General features: G+C 38.1%; 2 protein-coding genes across 3 annotated transcripts in view; one reads left to right on the forward strand and one right to left on the reverse strand.

The window, feature by feature from the left end:
- The window catches only part of Hers (Histone gene-specific Epigenetic Repressor in late S phase), a 218,855-nt gene extending 211,558 nt beyond the window's left edge, over positions 1–7,297 (reverse strand). Inside the window, exon 1 of the mRNA XM_072298436.1 lies at positions 6,949–7,297. The gene's annotated coding sequence lies outside the window, so the exon portion shown is untranslated. The remainder of the gene's footprint in view (positions 1–6,948) is intronic.
- A 7,584-nt stretch (positions 7,298–14,881) lies between these two features.
- LOC109030637 (uncharacterized) lies at positions 14,882–24,808 on the forward strand. Of its 2 annotated transcripts, none has more exons than XM_019041699.2 (4): positions 14,882–15,310; positions 16,739–16,852; positions 17,610–18,029; positions 19,916–24,808. In XM_019041699.2, the coding sequence occupies exons 3-4, from the start codon at positions 17,618–17,620 to the stop codon at positions 23,638–23,640; spliced, it is 4,137 nt and encodes a 1,378-aa protein (XP_018897244.2). In that variant the 5' UTR covers positions 14,882–15,310; positions 16,739–16,852; positions 17,610–17,617; the 3' UTR covers positions 23,641–24,808. The 2 variants fall into 2 exon arrangements, with proteins under 2 accessions (XP_018897244.2, XP_018897245.2); XM_019041700.2 differs by having other exon boundaries at positions 17,613–18,029.
- The last annotated feature ends 1,532 nt before the right edge of the window (positions 24,809–26,340 follow it).

Raw genomic sequence — 26,340 nt, forward strand, 5'->3', positions numbered from 1 at the left:
GTTTGTATCGATGCTATCTAACTGAAAAGATAATGCTTCCACGATGTATCTTCCAGAACCTGTTTGTTACTTCAAGTAAAAGTTCATTTGTGCCAATGGAAGTTCGCACAACTCGCGATGAAGAACATTTGATTCACTTGGCCGGAGACATAATTTCATCACAAGTCAACTTTCGTTGTCACGTCTGAAATTTTACGTGGCGCACTTAGTACGTCACTTCCGAGATGCGACAAAAATTTTCTTCAGCGGAACGAAAAATCTTTGATCTAACGAATTAAATGCTTCTTAGTGCACTTAGGTATTAGCGATCCTCAAATTATGAATCTCTACTTACAAATCAAAATGTCATCGTCTCCCTGACAAGAATAAAATTGTACTGCTTACAATTAATTTGCGAGATCGGGTATTGACTTCAACCCTGAGACGACAATTATCTGACGATGAGTTTCGTGGAAAAGGATCTTTTAGAATATTTCTAAGGAGCCTAGAGTTTTATGGGCATGCGGCTAAGATGCACCTTATGATGATACGAACCTCTAAAAAAGATTTAGCATGAGTATAAAGATGGTTTTGGTGATTACACATTGCACATTTTACATGATATAACATTTAAATAAGACTTCATGCACGCGTGCTAAAAGTGTAAACTCAACAATATTACTCTTAAGCCGAAAGCAAGTTTGAACTCAAGCAGAATGAAAGTATGATTAGGACTTCCTTCAGTGCGGTAATTCATTCTAACATATAAATTAATTCCGCGAGCTCTCAAAAAAAAGACGCGACTTCTTGAGAAGCTCTTCATTCTTTTGAGTAGGTATCAGCGTTCAAATCTCACCGACAAAAACTTAATCAATATTTAGAGACAATTAGGGTTTTTTAAGGGACTAACATGTTTTTTCTCAAATCATTCATGCTGTCTTTTGGCACCTTAGGGTCGGGCTCATTCTAACTGATTACACATTTTCATAACTATCCTTTCCTCGACTAAATCCTTTTTGAGGGGTCCCTCATTGCTTTTACTATCAATCAAAAAAAATTTGCTGGATCCCTCGTTTTAACAGCCAGCTGACGGCGAATATTTAGGCGCAGACTTTGGCCTCAACTTCAATTATTTAGGCGCATTTCGCGCATGACGCCATTCAGATTCAAACACTGATTGTGACTTTCAACTATTACGAAATCCTGCAGTCAGATTAAAAGCAATCGACGGTTGGATCAGAAGCGAATCACTATGCTAAAATCACGATTAACGAAACCGATGACATCACACCGAGACTGAAAAGAGCTTCTCGTTAGAAAAGGCTGAGTGCCAAAGTTAAGCCAAGCAACCACTATACAGACGCATGATTCACGCGCGAGTAGTGAAAAGAAAAAAATCGCAATTCGGCGACGAAGAACTCGAAGAAGAATAATTACGACTTAGTGGTGAGCTTGTCGTGTTCAGTGGCGTGGCGTGAACTGCGATATATCGATTGTTATGCCATTGAAACCTATGAAAAAAGATCGATTATCGGGGTGTTCGCAGCGAACACCTGAGTAATCGATTCTTTACCATAGTTTCAAATGGCTAGATATCGATAATCGATTATTCACGCCACGCCACTGGTCGTGTTGTGCGCTTATTCCCCTCTCACCGCACCTTCACTCGGACGAGACCATCTCAAGTCGGAAAGTTTCACAGACACGACTTGACAACTCTTCACCGTTGATTTGCATAGCGACTTTCTCTGCCGCAACGGCGACGATTAGTAGGTGATCAGGTAAGTATGCGCATACCTCGAATGATCAAATCCTCAGTCAAAATGAAAACGAAACCTTTTCTTCTTCTTTGACACTCGCCAAAACAGAGGGCGAGGATAATACCGCGACGGCGAAGAAAATCCTCGAGCGCGCCCCCGCTCGGCGGGCGGAAACATTTCGATGGTCATTTTTTTTCTTTAATGAAAAATTGATAACTAAGAGAGGAAAGCACGTTAATGGAGACCTTGCACATTTTAAGAATTTCCAATTTCAGTGCTGATTCCAATGTAAAATTTCGCGAAAAACACAATGCTACCACCTGCTTCCTCTGAAACAAACCCTAAAAGCTCTCCAAGTTGAGGCCGTGACGGCGGGAATATCCCACACTATCCGGAAAGTCAGTCTCTATATCTAGTCAAACCCTCCATTCAAAGGTGGAGAGAAAATACGTTAACAGGGTTGCCACTTAGTTTGGGGACTCCAAAATTGGAAACACGGCAACCTTGCGAATGCATCTTGCTCCCTATCTTGGCATGGAGAGTTTGACTCGGGATAGAAGTGGATTTTCAAGATGACGTGGGGACGTGGGATATCCCCTTCATTACGGCTTGAACTTAAAGAGCTTTTTTTGAGCTTTGCAGTTTGCTTTGGAGAAAACCAGTGGCACCATCATTTTTTTGGCTAAATTTTACGCAAGATGGAGTACTTAAATTGCAAATCCCCCACACATGCAAAAGCTCCATTCTTGAAGTTTAAATATTTCCTTACTCAACGGGTAAGTACTTGGACCTTTTTGCAGAGAGAGAGGACATTTTCCGAGAATGAGAAAGTTTTGAGGCTGATATCGCGACTAATATCGTCTTCCTAAAAGGAACTTCCTATTCCCCTCCAGGATCACCGACTCAAGACAGGAACCCCAAAAGTTCTTCATATAAAGTTTTTTGACTTTCTGTGACTTTTTCCCATTTTTACTGACTCAAAACAACCCAAACTTCTCAAAATCACTGTTAATCATTGACTTTTTCCTTACTTACCCTAACATTTGAATACATAACTTCAGCTTTAGTTATCTCCCCCCCCCCCCCCCCCTCTCTCTCTCTCTCTCTTTAAAACACGCGGACATTCGTCCGTCTTCTTGTAAAGACTCAAACTATGGAGAAAGGTACCCAGAATTTTCAAATGGCCTGGATACACGCTCAAATTTTTATCAACTTCCGATTAAATGGTGGCTGGTGCGCACCATCTACCATCAATTTTTAGGTATGGCCTGCAAAAATTTGATGGTAGATGATGGAACTTTGGGTCTCATCCGTTTCCTGATTTCCACAAAACCGTGCTTATTTCAATCAACACGCTGTTTTAATTAATTTTAGATAACAGTTTAGATAACTCTCGACCGCCATTTTCGTCATCATTTTGATCGGAAATTGACGGAAATTTGGGCGTGTATCCAGGCCTAAAAACGGTGGATAGGAGGCGACACGAAACTCGCGCAATTCCCTGACAAGTCTCAATTTTCCCCGGTTGCCAGAAATTCCCTAACTTCCTCAATTTGCCAGACCGCCGGCAATCTTGCATGAAGCTGAAACTTTGTTGGATGTACGAGTTGAAAACCCTACAAAAATTGCTTTGCGAATGTCTCACTGTCGCACAGTGGATCGAGTCAATCAGAGAGGTTGGACAAGAATTTGATGTTTAATTAGTCACATTTTAAAGTTTAGGAGGTACTTCAAGAAGAAAATTTCACGAGGAAACCAAAGGAACCACTTTTGAGATGTCAAAGTCTTGATATGACGGAGTTTTAGGCTTCTAAAGTTTCCAAATTTGCCCGACCTCCCCCATTGACTCGATCCACTGTGTATCGGTCGTATTTTCATCCTGACATTCTCATTGCTCGACTGAAAATTTCAAGCCAATCGTTGGGTCAAATCAAATCCAAAAGAGTACGATCACAACCCCTGAGAATTGGCAAGAAAAAACGTGTTAGATAAAAATTTTCATTGAATTTCCCGACATAAATCGGGAAAATTTAAAATACCTGAAGCCACAAGAAAAAAACCAGTGGTGCAGTCGTTCTACTTCATCCTACCTTTTACCTAAAAGCGGCGAAGTACGAAGTCTTGGAACCGTAAAAAAAAACTGTGGAATAAACGAAGGTACTTGAAAAAAATCCTGGTAGTTAACTCACACAGTGACAGAAACATAGTACCTAGGAGCACTTTCCGCCGAGACCTCCCCTTGTTCTAATAACTGCTTCGAGTAATATCCACATCTTTGGATACAAATGGACCTCTCTCGGACTTCGCCTACTTTTTGGAAATATCTTTACGTGCTTGTTCTTCCGAAATCCTTAACATTTTAAAGAAGAGCAGGTATAAAAAAAGCGAGCTTGATAAAATCTGAAGTACTAGGTAAGTAAAAAGTACCGATTAGAGACGCATGGTTATTGCAGAAGATGAGCTTCAGAACAGTGGACATTCTTGGGACTAAATGTCCTGCCTAGTATAATTTTTTCCTAGATGTAGTGTCTACTTCTACGTCCGAAAATGGTAAAAAAATAGAGAAGAAAAAAAACACCTTCATTAGGAGAGAGAATAACTATTGTCCAGCTAAAAAAAAATGATACCGCATTATTTAGTCAAATTGACATTGTCATTTTTAAAATGAAAATTATTATCCTAAAATAATTTTAACTCAAACTCAAGATTAGGGTACACTTGCTCGGAACTTAAGCTATTACTTAGCTTAGCACATGGACGTTTTAAGCAAAATCTTTTGGACTACCTATCTTCATTTATGACCTCTCTGACTTACATTAAATAAATTCATTTCATAATCACCTGCACTCCTAAGTTTTTGAAAGAATGGAAGACCTAGTAGCAATTGGAATTCATTGTGCAAACTTTTGATACATGTAGATGTACCTATTCCTGTGTCTAATAATAAGCTGTAGTTAATTAGTAATGACTTATAAATAATCTTTTATATTCTTACATTGATCTTAAGAGATGATTACAGTTCTGATGAACTGAAAAAAAGCATTATCTACATTTAAGTACTTAGCTTGCCCAGATCATAAAAAAACTTGTGGCAACATACGAATCAGACTGACTTTTTATTCGTGGAGGCTTGTGTTAACTGAAAAGATATGTTGTTACTCATGAATTTAGCTGATAAACAGCAACTTTGATAATCAGCAGGCAAGGTGGATGAGGACAAGCGTTATTATTTCACTCTCTTGGGCGGGCCTAATAATGAGGACATTTTTAACCTACAAAAAATCAAGTATGTTGAAAAGTTTCAGTGAGAAGAATCTAACATGTGCTACTTAGAAGGACTCCTAATTTGAGCTCGTCGAAAAAATTTTCAAACCCACTTTTTTTTTATCAACATTTGAATTCCATCAACAACACAGGTTGCAGGACATCAAATACTTAAGCAATGTTACGCTGCACTGTCATTGTTGAAACTTGATGAGAAACCAATCATTCAAATACAAAAATTAAAGCTGAGATCCTCCTAAAATCAATGTGATAATTGGATGCGAGCTTCGATGGATGCATAAAACAATAACTGGAGCTACCGTACTCAGTACCTGGCTTCATGCCATTTATGCCTGTGTGAGCATTTCATTCAGCGCAGTACAAATGTTCCTCGCAGGTCAATCCCCAACATTAGTCCACTTTCTAAAATTGATTGATTTCAAGCAACTTAAATATGAAATTTGATATTGTCTTTGCATTGTCTTGCAATGATCACACATGCCCAAAACTGTTACTACTGGGTTCGGCATTTTTCAAAAGGCACCCTAACAGACCTTCAAAGCTTACTAACTTCTTCCCATACCGAGGACAGATCAATTACGGATCATTCATTAACTCATCGATTCTTGGCAGAATAAATTTTTAAAGTGGGTCTGAAGCCAGATCAGCAGAGAAGTAAGAAAGGAAGTGCTCTCACAAATGAACGCAGGAAAGCTCAACAGATTTTCATAATTTAGTTATGAGAAAGATATTATTGATAAAATTCAGCATGTGACTGATTAGAGAACGGAAAAGAGAATGAGAGTTTTGTTGATAGTTACAGCTTCATAACCTTCGCAGAGTCCAGACACGGGTCAATACAAGAATAAATATTCGAGGATTTTGACTGATGAGGACAGAAACGTTCAAGCTCCAGTTTCAAAGAATGGAAAAATATTACTGCTAAAGTAATTTCATTAACTCATAGTCCAAGATACATAGAGACTGAATACGTAAAGGATTCTAACCTATCCCAAAGCATGAACTCATTCACCACACCAGACTACACGATTATTGTGATGGTGATTACCTGATAAGGGTAGTGAGATAATGCTACGAACCAAAGAAAAATGCAATCAAAGCAAATGCAAATCAGAAGTACTAAAGAGTATTAATGAGAGCATGTAAATATTTATGTATTTTCAGGAAGAATTTTGATAGACGATTCTTGGAAAATTATCTTGCGTGAATCAACCTACTTCTTAGCTTGACAGCTTTAGTGGTGAAACTTTTCGGCCAAGAGACGAATATTTGTCTTGAAAGTAGAGTACTGCGTAAAATACTGACTGCGCCGAACTAGAAGTGCAAAATCCATACTACTAGGCTGCGAGAGCTTTGGAGGATGATAAAATATAATTCATCAACCAAGACAGCGCAATGCCAAAGAATAAATTTGCTAAGAACTTTTAATGCAGCCTACATTTAATACAGCATAGCATTGAGAAGGTGGAATTTGACCCTGAATATAACTACCCTGGAAAGCGGTATTGACTAGCGAAACTTAGAAAAATACAGGGCCAAGAAATTATGAGTGATCCAAATATTAAATAATTTGATGTTTTCAGTTCAAATGTTATCCAAAATAACTTCCAGAAACAAATTGATTCACGGAAAGTTGTGATATCCATCTAATTTCAGCCAAGACGAAAGCTCAGTTGCTCAGTAGCAATAGCGACATTGCATTGAGATGCATGAATAAAAACACGTACTAGGAGGAAGGAAGGAAGGGAGCCAATGCGGAAAATAGAAAATAAACAAGCTAACGGTGGGAAACAAATTGTGTAGAAATAAAAATAAAAGGTAAGAGGGAGCGAAGATGAGTATTTGAGGCTTGGACATGGAGATTCCGAACGCAAGGCCATGAAAAATTGACAGATCACTTTCAAAAGTACAGTATCATGTTTACCTCGCTTGGAGTGTTTGAAAAGCTTCAAGAAGGCGCAGCACCGCAGCACGAAATCGATTGCCCCTCTCCCCCCAGCACTACAGACACCACAAAATGTTGAAAAATTCGCTTCCGGGAGCCACTGCAGTTATCCAAATCGAACGTGATTCACTTCACTGACTATTCGCGGAACGAAAAGAGTTACAATCACTACAAATTCCACCACTTTCCGCTCACAAAAGCTCGCAAATTTCACCACATCACACTGGTTGAAACACTTTAACACTGCTTAAATATGGCTGACACACTGATCAAGTTGGAGATTGGGCGCATGCTTACCTCGACGGTGCTGCGATCTCGCGCGCAACTTTGAAACTTCTCCGTCCTGTAGAGCTCTAGCTCCGTCGTCTTCACGCTACACGGTCAAATACATTATCACGCCCATTATTATCCGAGTGTTTCTCAAATAAACGTTTGAATTTCGCAATATTTGTCAATTGAAATCAACTGACGCTACATTTCGTTATACAGTTTATGAAATTTGATTGTAAAGATACCTTTTCATTGCGACTAATAGTTAGGTACCATATTTTATGCTGTTATTTCTATCACGAAAGTCAGAAGCTTTTACGACTTTGTGTTTCGTTCAAGATTCAACCGTGATGGCAGCACTTGCGGCGTCAACTCACGCTGCAGGTAGCGGAGCGGCTCTTCGCTTTCATGAGATTGTATCATACCCCAGGAGCCCGGGACCTTCGCGCTTAAATCGCACAATGCGCGACACGTCGCAACGCCAACCTGCATTGTATCCGGTCAATGACGAGTATTTTAAAATGATTCACCCGCAGTGTTTTCAAGAGAGTCGGGAATTAATTATGTTAAAATTCCATGGGATTTATCCGCAAGATTTCCCTTAGTTTTACAGCCGATAGATGCGCGGAAAGAGGCACAGTTCATCACAGCGCCTGGATGCAACTATTCGTGTTCCGTGGATGCGCGTGTTGCATGAAAAAAACTTGAAGGTGCCCTGACTTTTCTTACTCGCATCTAAATGCGCTCGTTGCGTTTCGCGCAGCACCTATGCTTCATCACCAGGTGTCGAAAATATTAAACGACGGACCTCAATACGGTCTACGACAATTATTTTTACTACCTAATTTTTCATTTCACCTTGAAAATATTACTCGACTTTTCAGCGCGAAATTTGCAAGAATCTATTGTCAAAAAAACGAAGAAAACCAACGATATATTGAGCAAGCACGATAATCCGGCAATTTTGGTGAGTGGAATGTGATAGGCCATTTGCATCGTCGCCAATCTAGGTGCATGGTTTGGTAATGTAACAAGAAACATTCATCATCGAATTGGATTGCATTTTGCAAAAAGGAGCCAGGAGCATTACAATATTGCTAAGATTGTGCAGCTCCTTTTGTCTTGGAAGGTATACCAGATTATCTCTAAACAGTTTCTATTTAACTCGCTAAAAACTGTAAATTTAGGGCAAAAATTACCATGCAAATTTCATATTTTTTCAGGATGTAAATTGTTATATTGCAGTGGGTAAAGTTGCACAATCTTAGCAACATTGCAATGCTCCTGGTTCCTTTTTGCAAAATGTAATCCAATTGTTCTCAGTTTTCCTTAGTTTTAAAGCCGATGGGTGCTCGCAAAGCGACACAGTTCATCACAGCGCCTGGATGCAACTATTCGTGTCCTATGGATGCGCGGGTTGCGTGAAAAAACTTGAAGGCGCCCTTGCAGGTCTTTCCTTGCATGTACCGAAATCCATGTAATTCGCTGCGCCTCACCGGCATTTAGTGGGACAAATCGCACATTAAACCGGAACATCAGCCGATTTGCTGTAAAATCGCACGTTTGGCTCTGAGGCAAATTGGAAAAGTGCCTTGAGGCAAAAACGCCGGCTCGCAGCTATAACTCAGCGTCAGTGTTCAAAACTCACCTTGGAGTTTTAGGAGCCATGCATGTGGCGCATCAAGCTCGATTTTTTGGGGTCATTGAAGATTTTTTAGGGGCCAAATTGCCTTTTTGGCAGGGCTGCCACTTTATTTGGCGACTGTAAAATTGAAAACACGGCAATACTCCTAATGTATTTGCTTCCTATCTTTGCATGGAGAATTTGTCTTGATGTAGAAGTGGACTCTCAGGATAGCGTGGGATATCCCCTCCATTTTGGCCTCAACTTCAGAGCTTTTTTTGAGCTTGGGAGTTGATTTCAGAGATAACCAGTGGCTCCATCGTGTTTCTCGCGAACTTTTGCATAAGAATTAACAGTCAAATCGCAAATTCCTATAACACATGCAACATCTCCATTCGGTGATTAATAGAATCGATACTGCAGTTCGCTTTGCTAATAAACAAATGCAGTTTCTTCGGAGCAGTACCGTATGTATGAGGGGTATTCGTAAAGTAAGTTCATATTTGTCATATCCTCTAAACTAATAAGGATAATTTAAATCTGTAAAAAAGTTTGTGAATTGTCATACTCTCAGCTTCCTAGAAAACTTCAGTTTTTTAAATTCGGTCTTCTGAGTGCCACAGGATATCAGTTTTCTTACACCCGTCTCTCGCCACCGCGTGTCCAAAATTTACGCGCGTCTCTAGGGGTGCTCGATGAGTGTTACTCATTTATTTCTAAGAAAGAAGCACAAATATTGATGCAAACAGAAACTGTGATGTCATGAAAAGGCTTAAATCAGCATTCAAAAGAACATACCCTGGCCTTTTGTCTCGTCAAGTGACGCTGCTTACACCCGTCTCTCGCCACCGCGTGTCCAAAATTTACGCGCGTCTTTAGGGGTGCTCGATGAGTGTTACTCATTTATTTCTAAGAAAGAAGCACAAATATTGATGCAAACAGGAACTGTGATGTCATGAAAAGGCTTAAATCAGCATTCAAAAGAACATACCCTGGCCTTTTGTCTCGTCAAGTGACGCTGCTTCATGACAACGCTATAGGCCCCATACAGCTCATGTGACCAATCAGTTGTTGACCTCCTTAAAATGGGACCTTTCCCCCATCCTCCTTATGCTCAGGATCTTACCCCCAAGTGATTTACCACTTGTTACCTGAGCTAGAGAAAGTTTATAACGAAAAAACTTCCGTGGACGACGATGAGGTGAAAGATGCTGCACAAAAGTGGTTGCAAAAACAGAATCGCCAGTTTTACGCTGATGGAATCAAAAAGCTCTTGTCACGATTTGTAAAATGTGTCCGACGTGGAAAAGTAAAATAAGGTCTTCTCAAACATGGAAATTTTAATTGTTTAATTTTAAACAAAAAATTGCATTTTGACAATTTGCAGGATGAAGCCGCATGCTACCGTCCTGCGACCTCCCAAGCGCGCGTCAATTTTAGACACGCGGTGGTAAGAGACGGGTGTCGGAAAACTAGTGTCACTGGACACTCAGAAGACCAAATTTAAAAAAACTGAAGCTTTTTAGAGAGCTGAAAGTATAAAAATTCAAAAAAAGTTCACAGATTTAAATTATCTTCATTAGTTTAAAGGGTATGAAAAATATGAACTCAATTTACGCGTCGTGTATTTTTTTTTTTTTTTTTTTTTTTTTTTTTTTTTTTTTTTTTTACTAATTTCTACACCCTAATAGGAGAGGTTTTAGAGACATTCTGAAGATGAAGAATGATCCAGGAGGAATACTTGAACATAACCATAACAATGGCATCTTTTGGTATATCAGTATTTTCTGTATCAACCTTTGCTCCCTAAAAATCAAATAGATAATGAAAGAGCCAAAATTCATTAAATTCATTCGTTTTCTTAAGTCAACGGATATTTTTCTAAATTCTTACATTTTAATGACCGATTTCAACCGACCTTAAGGTTTAATTTTACCTCGAATTGCTCTCTAAAATAATATGCATCGTACTTACTATCAACGTTGAGCCAACTTATTCATTAGGAAATCTATCCAAAACAAAAAAATAAAAACAACTTTCGAAAGTCGTAATTTACGTCTTTCGATATTTTTCAGATTGTAATTTCGAGAGTTTGAGGGTTACACATTACCGATGAATACCTATAGAGAGAAATTAACGAAGCCGGCCGAGAAAAGGTTAATGAGGCACGAAGTACAGGGCGATATATCTACCAGTGGGTTCACAACGTCATCTAATGAAAGCTCGTGGTGCGATGTAATTGTGTGATTATGAAATAAATATAAATATTTGCTCTCCCCGTTATGCTTGTTGCCTAAACGGCGAAATCGAAGGCGAAACCCTAAAGGACGATATCTGTCAATAGATTTACGCATGGTCCAGGGATGCAGAAAGTTCTATGCCTTCCCATTTTAAAAACCCCTTCCTCTGCATAGAGAAAAAAAAGGAGGTGTTTGCATCTTGAGGATTGTTTACCCCGTAACGTAGGTCGGTACAACCTGGCCAGCAAAATCCGGAATTCGAAGTATGAAAAATGGACCATAACGTCCAATTTTTTTGCTTAAATCAACTCATGATATAATTTCAGACACTTTATACAGAATGACTTTTTTCCATAAACTACACCATTTTCAAGAAATTCGATGACAAAACTCGTCCGTACCGACCTACGTCATCAAAAATATCCAAAATGCCCGTGATGCAAACACCTCCATTTTTTTTCTCTATGCTTTCTCTGCAGAAATTTCAACAAAATTACCTTAAGGCCCTTTACAATTTGCCGCGATTTTGAGGAAAACACGTGATATTCACCGCCTTTTTTAAACGGAACGCGATTTTTCCGGCTTTTTCATCTGAAAACATCGTTTTCGGGAAACCTCCATTTTCACACGCGACCGATCACAACCCACCCGGTCGCGTGCTCGCGAAGTTTTTGCACCCCTGGATGGAGTGAGATTATAGTATGTAATTTTCAGAATGGATAATTGTAGGCAGCCAGAGAAGCAAAAAGAAATTTCATCTTGCTGAGAATATTTCACAAAATTTCAAGAATTTTCATTTTATATAGTTTTACGAAATGTTGAATCTGTCGCCTAGTACGCAAGGCCACTACACTGGCCCTTTGGTCTTCGAGTGGGTGCGGGGAGGAGGCGGTTATCACTGAAAAGGGTTTCGGAAAGTCCTGAGGGCGCAGAGGGCCCGCAAAAATTAGGGCACACCGATGTTTTCGGCGGGGTAATCCGCCTTTGCCTGTAAACTGAAAAAAAGATAGGCGAATCCTAGAGGAGCGTAAAGGGCATGCGCCCATCCCGTTCGCCCGAAGAAAAGGATGAAGAAAGAGAGGAGAAAGAAACGGACGAAAGAAGATGGAAGGAAGAACGTCAATGCATGTTTGGTAATAATTCATGACAAAATTGACTCAGACAGCATATTAAATTACCTATACCTATTTAAAATTTCGAAAATTTTCTGGGGATAGCCACTGAAAAAAAATTCTCGGCGTTTTCACCAAGGTCCGTCGGTACCTTTACCATCTCACTTTTTTTTACCAATTATTGGTAATTTTAACAAGACAGACTCGTAAGCTTACCTAAAAACCGGTATTTTTACTGTTTTTTTCAGGTAAGAATACCACTTTTATTGGTAATCAATTCCCGGTAACTTTGCCATTTTAGCTCGGTAATTCTACCACAGTCGATAAAAAATATTGGCGTTTTTACCAAGGTCCAGTAAAATTACCGAGAAAGTTCAATTCCATAAATGGTAATTTTACCAAGAAAAAACTGGGATCAAATAGAACCCTGAATTCTTGGTAATTTTACCCTTTTCTTGGTAAATACATCGAGATTTTTTTTTCAGTGTAGCCACCCGGAACCATCGGCCGGGCTTCCATTCGAAAATTCTGGATCCGCCTATGAGAAAAAATTACAAAAACGTTTCAACAATGTAAAACATATAACCTTCGACTTGAAAAGAAGAAGGAGAGGGGAAAAAAATTGGTTTAACAATTCGACGAAAAATAACCAAACCCCTAAATAAATTAACGACGAAGCTAGTAGCTACTTATATTTTCTTCTAAAAAAAACTCCATCTAAACCAAATAACTTTCCTTTTCTAAAAATACATTACTAAAAGAAGGTGAAAGAAATTTTTGTCTCACACTCAAACAGATTGTCTAAGAACTGCAAAATTTTTGCCCCTTCGAAAAATGGAAAAAAGCAAATATTAGACCATTTTTTAGAGCACCTTCACTCCTGCACACGGAAAAGTCAGTCCTGGACTAGTTGTGAGCTGTAGCTGCTCATCTTACGTTCATGCTAACTGTCAGGCTCGGACTGGCCATAAGGCCAATCTGTCATTGGCAGATACGCCCCCTTTGCGCGCCCCTCTTACAGATAGCAAAATGAGAGGAAGAAAAAAAATTACGACCGAGAATATGTGAGAAAAATTTCTTAAATGAACGAAAGAAGGGAGAGTTAGGAGTAAAGAAAGGTGCTTTAACGCATGATAGTGAACACAGGTCCAAGAACTACTTTCTGAAGCGTAAACATTTTCTGTGAAATTTTCACCTTCTTCTTGACATACAGGAGCTTTATCATCCCCCTCCTTCATTCGCTATGTGTAACTGGACCGCGTTAAACAGAAAGGAACCAAGCCACATCAGCTATTGCCAAATTTAATCGGGCAAGTTAATTTTTTTCATGAAAACGGTTGTGCGAATTTTCGTGCAAATTTCAGTGAAAATTCTCCATAATTTGAAGCAAATTCCTTAAAAATTTCATAGGAATCCGCACAAACGATCTCTCGTAAAAAATTAAATTGCCCGGTTAAATTTGGCAATAGCTGATGTGGATTGGTTCCTTTCTGTTAAACTCGGTCCAACTCCCTTAGAAGCGATGGTCGGTTCGATTTTTAGACATACGCATCCTTTTTAGACCTTTTAAGAGACCTTTATATTAACATATTTCCTCCTTTTCAAATGACTATTGATTTGGACTTACCATAGCATGGCTCGGGCAAACTTAACCCTAATTTATCTCGACATTCAAAAATAAGAGACATCTAAAATGTAAACGCGATACAACTATTCGCGCAAGATGAGGATGTCCACATTGCATATGAAAAATGTAAGACGCGATGTCGTGAGTCGTGAACTCGCAATGCTCTGCTCTAGTTTGAAGCAACATTACAAATAAGACAAACGCAAACAAACACAATATGGAAATAAAGCGAGGCTGCGAGGTAAAGGATGCGCGTTATTGACGGCGCAGAGATACAACTATTCGTACTTGATGGACGTCCGTGCTGTATCTGAAAAATTGAAGGCGCGATGACGCGAACCGTGAGCTACTGAGCTCTCAATGCTCTGCTTCATGCTTTCAATGAAGCGTCGCTCTGATTCGGAAGAAAAGTTGAAAAAAGGCCTGAAGACATCTCTCCTACCTTCGGCTGTATTACTCACGTAGTGTTTGAAGCACCAATGAGACAAACGGAAACAAACACAATATGGAAAAAGAGGAAGGAAAAGGATGCGTGTTTACGACGGCGCAGAGATACAACTATTCGTACTCGATGGATGTCCGTGCTGCATCTGAAAAATTGAAGGCGCGATGACGCGAAGCGTGAGCTCTCAATGCTGTGCTTCACGTTCAATTTTGTAATTTTTACTCCATGCGATCAATAAACTTTGAACCTGAAAATAGCGTAAACTTGTGCTGATTTGCCAAAATTTTCTGAACCCCTCTCCACGTAGGGAATGCCCTACCAGGAAATATCACATTACGCCCCTTTAACCAGCCAAGGGTCAACGCCCTCTAATGCGTGCCAGTCCGACCCTGCTAACTGTGTTTTTATATGTCTAAGTACACATGATATTTTATAGGTACTTACATCCTTATACACCTGCCTTGAGAATGCTCACTATTAAATTAAAAATCCTCTGCAGCCGGAGCTGTCTGATCGTGAGCCATTTGACTGTTCGGCTTCAGCCAATGGGCACTTTTTATGACATTGAAGTATGACGTCATAGGATGAATAGGACCGTCATAACCTCACTTTACTATCAAAACAGAAAACAAAATGCAGTAGTGCAGTTAGTACTTATAAAGTTCGAAGTTAGTAAGCGTTTTAAGAGTGTGTTTTTATTCCTCCCAGCTTTAATTAACTGTAGGATTTCAAAACTTTTCACTGTAGAGGGTTTGGCATTTGTGTTCAATTTAATTTCCTCTCTTCTGTGAAATCTCAGTAGCAAGCGCTCGTGCTGGAGTGCTGGAGTACATAACTAAAATGTTTTCATCCTTTGTTTTTCTCAAATTAGTTAATTAATTTTATATGCTTTGCTAAGTGTACTTCCTAATATTATTGGTATTAAACATTTTGACATTTTTCTTGAGCATTAAACTCACATTGTGCTGTGCTAGTGCCTCGCACACCATGCACCGATTTTACATCAAGGAAAAGCCAGTCGGGGTATGATTCCTCTTCAGTTTATCTTTTCTCTTTGCAACTCACTTTATCTTATGTTAAGTCATGTTTAAGACTACTGGCTAAGGATCTGGGCCAACCGAATGTTGGATTTATCACATCGGCCCGGCACAAACTGAAGTTTTTAATCAGTGCTGCTTTGACTGAAATGGGCATGTTTCATTTAGGTTTGAATTCATTCAGGCTTTGGGTCAGAGATAATATGATACATTGACTATGTTCGCCAACATGCGTACTCTCAAGTAACGCACTTAATACCTGCATCAGCATGCATGCCCCGTAATGTAAGCTAGGTTTCATGAAAGCTACATTTTATGTTAGGTACTGAGCCGGTTTTAGATTTATGTGCCCGGTGCCAAAGAAATTTCCCCCCCCCCCCCCTCCTCCCAGATATACAGTGTAATATTTAATAGAAACATGCGATACGTGCAAAATAAGTTTCAGAAACGAGGCAAAAGCGTAATCCGACTCTGCGATAGTGAGAAAGATGCGCATTTGTGCCGGAGAGTGTTGCAAACAAATATTTTAGGAGGAGGAAGAGGAAATGATTCTTCAAGGAATGAGGATTTGTGACGTTCAAAAGGTGAAAATGGAACATAAGTACTTAGTATAAAATTAAATTACTTAAATTTTGATTCTAAAGTGCAAACCCTTGTACCTCCGTCGCAGTGTTTCAGAATTTCCGCTTCTATTTTTTTTTTCAAAGAGATACAAGCAAATTTTGTAACTTGAGATTCATAATCATACAGTCTCTTAATCTTACAAAGTGAAAATTTCTAGAGAGTTGTCAAGAAAATATGTTGTCTACTTTTCCAAAGAATAAATGAACTAGGTATCACAAGAAGTTTGCAACGTCGCAAATGGAGATCCGTGGTTTCGCACTTTGGTCATCAATGTACTCATGTTTTAGAAAAACTTACTGGATGATTTTGATGAAAATAGAGAGAAAAATTAAGGGGTAGAGAGTTTTACCAAGGCATTGAAAGCTCTGGAAATTCGCCCCAGAGCTCTCCCTATTTTTTTTTCTCTCTCTCTCCTCCCTTTTTCCTTAAAAAATAATTCAAAATTTGCTGCTCGGTGCCATTGCATCATTGGTCCTCCCCTATATGTGGCCCTGGTATTCATTATATTCTTACTTATTCTAGGTTTTAACCAATGAAATGTCTAATTTCAAATATCGCAATATAAATCCTCCTACCATCTTTAAGGATGCCTGTATTCGAAACATGTGAATTCTAATTTTGTCAGCTATAAAACATGCTGTGTCAGAATTCTTTAAATCCTTAAAATGTATATTTTTTCATTGAGTTCTTTGTAATATTTTCATCAATAAAAAAAGATGAGAGTGAAACCTTAGCCAAGGGTGAATACTCTCCGCATACTAATTAATCTACTGTATACTTATTTTTTTAGGTTTTGATGCCTCAAAAGATGAATTTTTGGATGAACCTGTTTTATATGTGAGATCAGCTGCTGACATCCTAATGTATCGGTAATTTTGTCTGAGACTGCAATATTTGAAGGAAGGTAAGGAATATATCAAAAGGTTAGAGTCAGAAGAGCTTCATTTCACTGCAATGCTGTAAAGTTTTGCTGTGCAACTTATTTACTCAACAATGGTAGCACAGTGTATTACTGAAGCTTACGTCAATTTTCTTTATGATTGGAAAAAATCCCCCAAAATTACCCTTATAAAACAAGCATCCATCTATCATGGGGTAAAGAAACAATTAGCAGGTAAGACCTTGCAACATTGCAATGCAATTAAACCCGACTGCCTCTGATTCTGTTAATCAATTTCTCTTAACTTCATCATGGTTTGTGAAAAAATTACAAAATCCTAACCGAAGCCGATGCTAGGGAGAATTTCATTTTCATTCAAATGGCGTTACTCTGTCAGAAACAATAAGATCCCTATTAAATGGGAATAATGTGCTCTATATGAAAGTGCAGTGGCATTCTAAGAATTTTTGGCTATCAACGGATCAAGTCCACGTGTTATTGCCTCAAAATTTGGAATTCGGTATCACAAGCGCAAGGATTAGCCCTTGTGGGCTACTTGAAGTAGTAAAAAAAAAAAAACAAAAAACAAAAAACAAAAAAAGGGTGTGAAAGTTTAGTACAGTGTTGATGGATTCTTCAAGGAAACCACATATTTGCTCTGCATCTCATCTGTGCTGGGTTGGAGTACCTGATCAGAACGAGTGTGTTATGCAATCTTATTTTCTTACAGGTTTGATTGCATCAAAAAATTCTGGAATCTAATTATTCCTTTCATTGTTAGCAGGCAAAATGGTGACACATACATGTGGCCTGTGTTCAAAGGTCTTCCGCAAAAAATGGAACCTAATCGTCCACATGAAGAATGTGCACGATATCAACATGGATGAAAAGCTAATCAGTTGTGCAACGTGCGGATATGGAACACATGACCGGCTCCGCTTCCGGCGGCACATGACCAGGCACCACCCAGACAAGCCCCTGGATCGGTCGGCATTTGAGATGACAAGCTGCAATGCATATAAGCTAATTGAATGCAAGTTGTGCAACCGTGTTCTCCGCTATCAGAACATGAGATTGCATCGAGCTAGAGTCCATAAGATTGAAGACAGCCCAGGTACGGAATACGAAGGCATCATGTGCGATGATCCTGTCAACCCCAACCCCAACCGCCTCCGAGCACTACTCGAAAACAAAGACTTAGGTATGTATCTATTCATTCATTCTTCCCAAGAACTATGCAAACATTTGACAAGAGATGGCTTAATTGTAAGTTTAGACTATTTTGATCTAGGAAAATAGACAAAGTGTGCTCAGTTTGCTTCTCTTTAATCTGTAGTCTCTCCGTGCTAGGATCGTTCTGTATCAACTCAAGATTTTTTTTGGGTTCATAAAATGTCATATTTCAGCATACAAGTGAAACCTTCATATTTCCAAAACTGAAGTGATAAGGTGTGAGAAAATGAGAAGGAATAAGATTCAAGCAAGTTAAAAAAAGGGAAAAAAGGCAGAATGAAAGTATTTAAATATTCAAATATTCAAGGGGAAGTAGAGTATCATCTATCTATTTCAACATCTTTCACCAATGGTCAAGTAATGCAGATTTTTTAGGTCTTTTTATCTCAATAAACCTCTTGTTTCTGCATACTTTTTTGGGGGGAGGGGGGGGGGGGGATTTTCTTGTGAATTCTGGAAATTGTTCATTTCTCATGACTGAAATTTTTTTCTAAGTGTTATGCCACTGCGAGTATTAGCTTGGTGCAAATTTCATGGAAGTATTATGGCATTAAGTTATTTCTCACATTTTTAACTTGGCAGCAAAATTTTACAAGTAAATACAGTTCATCGAATAATAAAGAGTGAAAGTTTCTTCCGCTTCATCAACACTCTTAGATTTAAGATACTATTCCTTTCTCAGCATCTTTAAGCATAAATTAGTGGGCCCTTCACTGACCCAACAGTCAAGGAAACAGCAAAAATGCTGATATGAGGCTAACAACAACAATACTGGAAAAACCATGACCATTTCATCCACTTACCCATGCCCATGCCCATGCCCATCAACTGTACAAAGAAATGAAAAACTTAACTTTTTTTTATTGTAGGTAGTGTTCAAACAATTAAGCAAAATATTCCATGTTTCTTTCTTTCTCATTGTTCTCAGCCTTATTCTCAAGTTTTTTTGCATCTCCTCGACTATGTTGTAGGACTGTCACAGTGGATTTCAATTTGTAATTAACTTATTCACGAATGAGTACGCATTTTAAATTTACTTTGTCTTTGAAAATTACTCAACATACCTAGAATCTTTTTTTTCTCTCACATATTACCTGGCTGATCTTTAAAATCACAAGTGCAAGAAAAACAGGTATTGCAAGCTGCCTGTGGATTCCACAGGCAAAAATAAAGATTTCTTCTCATGTCTTTGCCCTCAGGGTCTCGTAATTTTGCTTTCGTGTGCAAAAGAACTTCCATGAGGCTTTAGAAGCACTATGCACTTAGGAGTAAAACATTTATATTTAAATATTCAATTTTCCTAACATTGAGGTGCTTCCCTCAGATGCTAAAAAAGCTCTATATGCTTAACTACATTCAGGACAAAAGTGTGTATACAGATAAATATGTACAGAACAGTAGCAGTTTCATAATCAATAAACACGACCAACATCGGCTGTTGTTATAATGTAACAGAATGAATTGAAAAATACTCATTAACTCTACTTTACAATTTGACATATATGTATTTAGGCCCAAAATAAAGATGCCTAGTCTCCTGAAGCCTTGTCTTCAGCTGTTCTCAAAACAATAGTTCTGCCAAAAAGTGCCTCTAGACTTTTAAAAAGTTCATGTTTTCCTGTCAAAACTCAAAAGCAATCAAACCAAAAATTGAATTAATCTTGTACAGTTCTTACAGGACAATTTTTTTTTTTTGTGAAAACATTACTTTTGAACTTTAGAAAGGCAATAAATATTTTGTGAGCTTGCAAGATTACTGTGCTGAAATATATTATGAGAGCTTATTTAGTGATTTTATTAATTTTTCCTGTAACCTAGTGATAATTTTGTCCTCCATTTTTTTGCGATCCATAGGTTATGAGGACGTTGCAGAAAATGAAGTCTCAAGTGGACAATCGAATCTTCAGGGAAGCATCAATCAAGGAACTTTGGACCCTGATCAGCCTACACCTCAACCAGCTGAGCAGATGGAAATCAATCATGAATCAGAGGACTCAGAAGAAGATACAGAGGAAAATGCGAAAAAAGCCTTTAAATGTTCCATGTGCACGCAAACATTCCAAAAGATGAAAGCGCTAAAAAACCACCTACATGTAGAACACAATGCAGCCGATAAGCAAGACCACAAAAAAACCTGCCCAATATGCCAATATCATCCACTTGGTAACACAGTTTTTGAAATGGTCAAGCATTTTCATACCAGTCATGGCATTGATGTTGAGGTTGTTAAATTCCGCTTCAAATCTGTACAAGAGTTTTTTGCATGGAAATTGAAAGAAGAGGCTGAAACATGTTCAAAATTTAGTGGGAGACGAAAGTTTAGCCTGCGAGATTGTATAACATTTAAATGTAACAGATCTGGATTGAGAGTTTCCAAAAGTAAAGGTAAACGCAAATGTCATACAAATTTCTCCAGTATAAAAATCAATGGTTTTTGCCCAGCAAATATTCGCGCAACAAGAAACCCGGATGACTCAGTAATTGTCCATTACATGAAAACTCACGTCGGTCATGAGAAAGATTTCAAGTCAGTGTATCTCACAGAAGCTGAGCGACTGAAGCTCGCAAATAACCTTGCTTCGAAAACACCAGGTAATGTTGTATGGCATGATGTTCGAGGTCCAGTCTACTTTGATGATCTTGTGCAGCCAGTAACAGCTGCACAAGAAGAGCTTAAAGCTGCAAGGAAAGAAATCAATGTTTGCCTTGAGTCAAAGAAGTATGACCAAGATGCCATCGCAGCATGGGTTAAAGAAAGGTGGAGTACAGAAGAGTATCCATTGATCTATTTTAAAGAACCTGGAGTCCCTGATGAATTGTCCCAATTCCATATTGAAGACTTTGTTCTCTTCTTCATGTCAAGCTATCAGAAAGAAACCTTTGTTAAACACGGTAATGACATAATTTGTTTTGATGGGACTAACAATGTCAATAACCACTCCATTCAAATGTACACGCTGCTAGTCTCAGATGAGACTTACACCGGCTTCCCTTGTGTTTTTCTTTTCAGTAACCGTAATGATAGCTATGTCTTCAAATTTTTCTTCCAAAAAATCAGAGACTGCATGGGTGTTCTTGCACCCAATGTTTTCTTGACTGATTTTACTGCCTGGTATTATGATGCTTGGTGCAGTGTGATGGGTGTTGCTCCCAAAAAATTGTTGTTGTGTCCCTGGCGTGTCACAGAAAGCTGGCGCGGCAAGCTAGCTGAATGTGTAAAATCACAGGAAAAGCGTCGTGCGTTTTTCAAAACCCTTGAAAACCTGCTGTACACGGAGAGCGAAGAAAGTTTTAATTCTCTCTTGGAAGAAATGTATGTCACTTGCAACAATGACCCAGAGTTGATTGAATTTGCAAATTTTTTCTTTGACCAATATTGTAAGAAATTTAATGTTGAATCTTGGGCATACTGTTACCGAATAAACAGTCAATTCAACTGTCATATGCAGGTTGATTCTTACAGACACATTCTGAAACTCTGCCGTTTGTTCGGGACAAAAGCTGCCATGCTTGACAAAACACTCATTGCAATTCTTCGGCTAATGGGCTCAAAGTTGACCAATATGCTTGTAAAAATGAGTCAAACCAAAATACTCTCAAAACTCCATGCATTGATGCTTCATCATCGCAATTGTTTTAGAACCGATATCTCTGCTGTAAGCAAGGACGGGGAAGAGTGGAATGTTACCTTGTCAGAAAATCAGCATAATGTGAAACCAGGGACATTTCATGTAAAAAAAATCGGTGAGTGTTGTAAGCAATGCTCATTACCATGCAATGTCTGTAAATCCTGTTATCATGAGTATTCATGCAACTGTTGGGAATACAACCATCATGGTCAAATGTGTGAACATATTCATTTGGTTTGTCGAGCAGTGATTGCAGAACAAACAGTGGACAAGGACAGTGAACCAAGGATGGAAAGCCAGGCTGAGAGCCAGTCATCTGAGACTGATAACCAAGCAGATGCGGATACCACAATGGCAATGGAAATTGAAGAAGGAGAGGTAGATCCTGTGAATATGCTCGAGCTGAAGATGGCAGAAAATGAGGCTGAAAATTTTGCAAAGGCTCTGGAAAGTACACCGCAACAAAAACTTATTCAACAGTTCAATAAAATTGTGACGTCGAATGTCAAAACTCATGCTGATGTACTGTTTGTTGATAAACTGTTGAATTGTATTGAACCTAGCCTCACCTTGCTAAGGAAAATGACAGACATCACACCAGAAAGAATTGATCAACAAATTGCCCATGTCTTGAAACAGACTCAATCATCGAAGCTCTTAAAACAGTTCAGACCCTCAAGCCACAAAGGCACTGAAAAGCTTGAAAATTCTGAACCTGTAATTGAGTCGGTTGAGCCATTAATCAGAAGAATGGATGAACCAGAAATGATCGATGAGCAAACTCCAACATGTGAGAGTAAGCAAAAATTGATTAAAAGTCCTAAGAAAGTTTCAAAAACCATTAACAAGAAAGAACCTCCAACCTCAACACATGAGGATGTCGGGCATGTTTTTCAACCCGAAATAGATATCGATGACTCAGTGGACCTTAATCCCAGTCCAAAAGTCTCAAATATGGTTGAATTTATCAAATTAAATCACAGCTATGCAAAAAAGTTACCAGTGCCTCTCATGCCATCAACCAAAAAATTATTGATCGGTCAACAAAAAATGCCTCTTAAAAACATCACACATTCGTCAAAAAATTATATACCTCTTAAAATTGATACTCGGGTCTTCAACAGAGTAAACCCGATATCAGTTTTAAAAGCGAACAGCAGCCAGACAACAAAAACTGCTGCAGGATCAGCCAAAAAAACTGCACTTGTTAATATAGGAACTTCTACTCCTAAACGAGTTTTTATTCAACGTGCAATGCAAAAAGTCACGGCTCCTAAAAATGGACCAATAAGAGCACAAAATGTCAAAAGTTCGTCAACATCACAGGCTTCTAAACCATTGCTGTTAAAAATTCTACCAAAGCCAGACCCAGGAACTTTACCAGAAACAGTGCCAATACAAAAACCTATTCTGCTCCAAATTTTACAAAACCCGGATTCTGCAGAATCTAAAGAGCAAACGCCAATCCAAAATCCTCAACCAATCTTGTTCACAATTCTCCAACAGTCCGAAACTTCTAGTATCGGTGATTCAAAAAATCCGGCTGGAATAGTCACAAGCGTTGTACCAACTCCTGTAAAAGTAATTTCTCAGAATGAACCTACAGTAGTTTCAGAGCAGACACCATGTGCACTTTTCTCATCAGTCAAAACTTCAACAGATGCTGACAGTCTCAATGTGACAGCAGGAAAAAACCTGAAATCCTCAATTATTTCAGAGATTGTCGGAAGCGGCCTCGAAAAATCAGAAGTGTTGTCTGAGGAATCTAAGAATTCTGATCCTGTAACAATTGTACCAAATGTATCAAATACTGCATCTTCTTCAAACTTGACAGAAGACGTTAGTCAGAGAGTGCCAGATTCGTTTCACGATTCGGACACAGATAGTGCCTCGGACACAGAGAGAAGTCTCCATCATTCTGAGATAGATATGGATGATCTTATGAGCTAAATACTACATCAAAAGTTCAAAAGATGTGTTCAGCAGATGCTAAATTGGAGGAAGAGAAAATACTTTTTGAAGACTTATTATATTCAGGCAATCTAATTCTAAAGGAAAAAATAAGTGGATGAATTTATTTCCAGTATAAGGACGTGACTTTCTTTGTAATTTTGTGCATCGAACTTTAGCTCTCTGTTTGCTTGCAAAATTGTGCAACTGAAGTCTGATTTTTTGTGCGTTTATTCACCAAAAGGGGCTATTATGTTTAAATTCTTATTCTTATATTTTTTTATAAACTTTTTAAAGGTTCCTCCCTCTAAGTGAGGAAAATGAAAATTTGTAATCAATCCCCAAAAATCACTAAATAATCTAATAAGCTATGAGTCCTTATTTTGTATTGTTGGAATGGAATGAGGTTTATAACCAAATTTGGGTATTTGGCTGAAAGGAGAGAAAGGAAGTCTAGTAAAACCAACCTTTTCAGCAGTCCAGTGAACTTATTTTTTGTTTTACTTATCTTTTCAGAAAGATAGGAGCATGGTGAACAAAAAAACTATTTTCCAATCAAACTCAATAGTTACATATACTTGCTTCTTAATTGTTGGCTTCAGTGAAAGAGATAATATAAGGTAATATAAGGAAAATTCTGTTTGAAAAGACCAGTTTAATAGAATTATCTTAAAAAATCTGCTAAAATCGTTGAAAGTTACTCACTATTTTCTCTTTGGTTTATAAGCAGGAAACTCAGCCTAGTAAGATTATAAATAGTTCTTTGTGTGACATATTTTTGTTCTTAAATTTTGTCAAATACTTTTGTTGCATTTTATTGAAAGATTTAGAAGACTTTTCACTGTTTTAGTATGTTAAGTACTTCTTTCTTTGGTGTCTTTCTTATAAATCTGAAATCAAATATGTTTCTGCTTTATTTTTTTACATTTCATAATAATAAGAATGTCATTGGAAAGTAATGCGTTTCTTATTTATCAGAAACTCCTTTGTATAAATGTAGAGAAAGTACTCTTGTTATCTAATTATAAAAGGTTAATCAATTAAGGTACTTTGTAACCGTGTATTTATATTTCTTGTAAAGCGAAATTTTGTTAAATTATGAATGTATGTATGAAGTCAAGTTCTGGAATGACATACCTATTAAAAAATGAAGTCAAAATATTAATAATATGTTTTATCTGTAAACCTATCCCTCACTCCATGTGAATGGAAATCTTAGAAGAACAGACTTGGAGTCTCAAGGCTGGAGATGCAAAAGTCTCATTTTACTGTCAAGTGAAATGTCATTTTCCAAGAAATTTCAACGATTTGTAGGCTACCTATGACATTTATCCGATTTATTTTTTGACATTTATCTGAAAGATATTTCAAAATTTGACTTTTTTTTTTCTTTCTTTAAAAAAAAATGAAAAATTAAGAGTTTTCGGCATCTATGACCGTTTCATGGCATACCAAGTTCATGATAGAATTTTTCAAAAATTTAAAAAAATTGATTTCAAGTACCTACTCATGAAGTCCCCTGCACTTTTCCGCCTCTGCTCGGGGCTGAACATTTTTAGTGCTTTTTTGATAGATATAGATAATTCAGATTCTAAAACATCATCGAAAACAATTGATGCTCTCCAATGAACCTCTCTAATTAGATATCTGATATCAAGGGGCTACGAGGTAATACCTCATCCGACGTCAGATAGGTAAAAGTCTAACGTGACGAGCTTTCGCCAGTTGTAAAATCTCAGCTGTGCCCTGCTGTATGCACCGTGCTGAGGAAGAATTCAGAAGTCGCCAAATTTTTTTTTGACAAACCCCGCATTTTCGGGAAAATTTCTAAGTATTTTGCCTCCGATTCTTCAAAGATTGTATTTCGTAATTTAATTCAAAGTGTCTCTTTTCAAGAAAAAATACTCCAAATTTTATTCAAAAATAGGCAAATCTTTGCCGAGAGGTAATTTTGTAACATTCGAATGTTTTACACGGCGTTTTTTCCCAACACGGCAGTACTGCCGGGCTAAGGAAGAACGCCGCATGAACACTCGAGAGTTGCCAAATTTCCCTTGATAAAACATGTTTTTATGACGACATTAATGCACATTTTTCTTTGAAATTTTCAGATATTATAGATTAAATTGCTGACGAAATTTTCTGAAAATTTTAGAAAAAAATATTCACAATTTTCCCTGTGAATTCGCTTTTTATCGAAGGAAATTTGGCAACGTCTGAGGGTTCATACGGCGTTTTTCCTTAGAGCGGCAGAGTAGCTATGACACGTCGCGCCCCTTCATTGACTTTCGAGTTAGTGGAGTCCTATGCTGCCGTGCTAAGGAAGAACACCGTATGAACCTTTAGGCGTTGCCAAATTTCTTTTGGTTAATCACGAATTTTTTGGAGAATTTGTCAATATTTTTCCTCCAATTTTCCAGATAAATTTGTTCGCAATTTCACCTTAAGATCCTGAAAATTTCAAGGAAAAATATTCATAACTTCATTCAAAAATAACTATTTTCTGAGAGGAAATTTGGCAACTCTCGAATGTTTATACGGCGTTTTTCCACAGCACGGCAGTATGGAAAATACTACATTAGGTACCGACGACTGAGTACCGAGCATAAAGGCAACGAAAGCTTACAATGGATCCATTTGATGGGTATAATATTGCAATTTCGAGCCGATCAACTCTCGTCATTCACATGTAACTGACAT

Source organism: Bemisia tabaci, chromosome 3 (genome assembly GCF_918797505.1).
Source record: "Bemisia tabaci chromosome 3, PGI_BMITA_v3".
Lineage (NCBI taxonomy): Eukaryota > Metazoa > Arthropoda > Insecta > Hemiptera > Aleyrodidae > Bemisia > Bemisia tabaci.

What these genes read in the sequence shown, in the direction of transcription:
- LOC109030637 (XM_019041699.2), top strand. Translation starts at nt 17,618, where the DNA reads ATGGTGACACATACATGTGGCCTGTGTTCAAAGGTCTTCCGCAAAAAA. An exon ending in ACTCGAAAACAAAGACTTAG is followed by an intron (nt 18,030 to 19,915) that starts GTATGTATCTAT and finishes TGCGATCCATAG; the next exon opens with GTTATGAGGACGTTGCAGAA.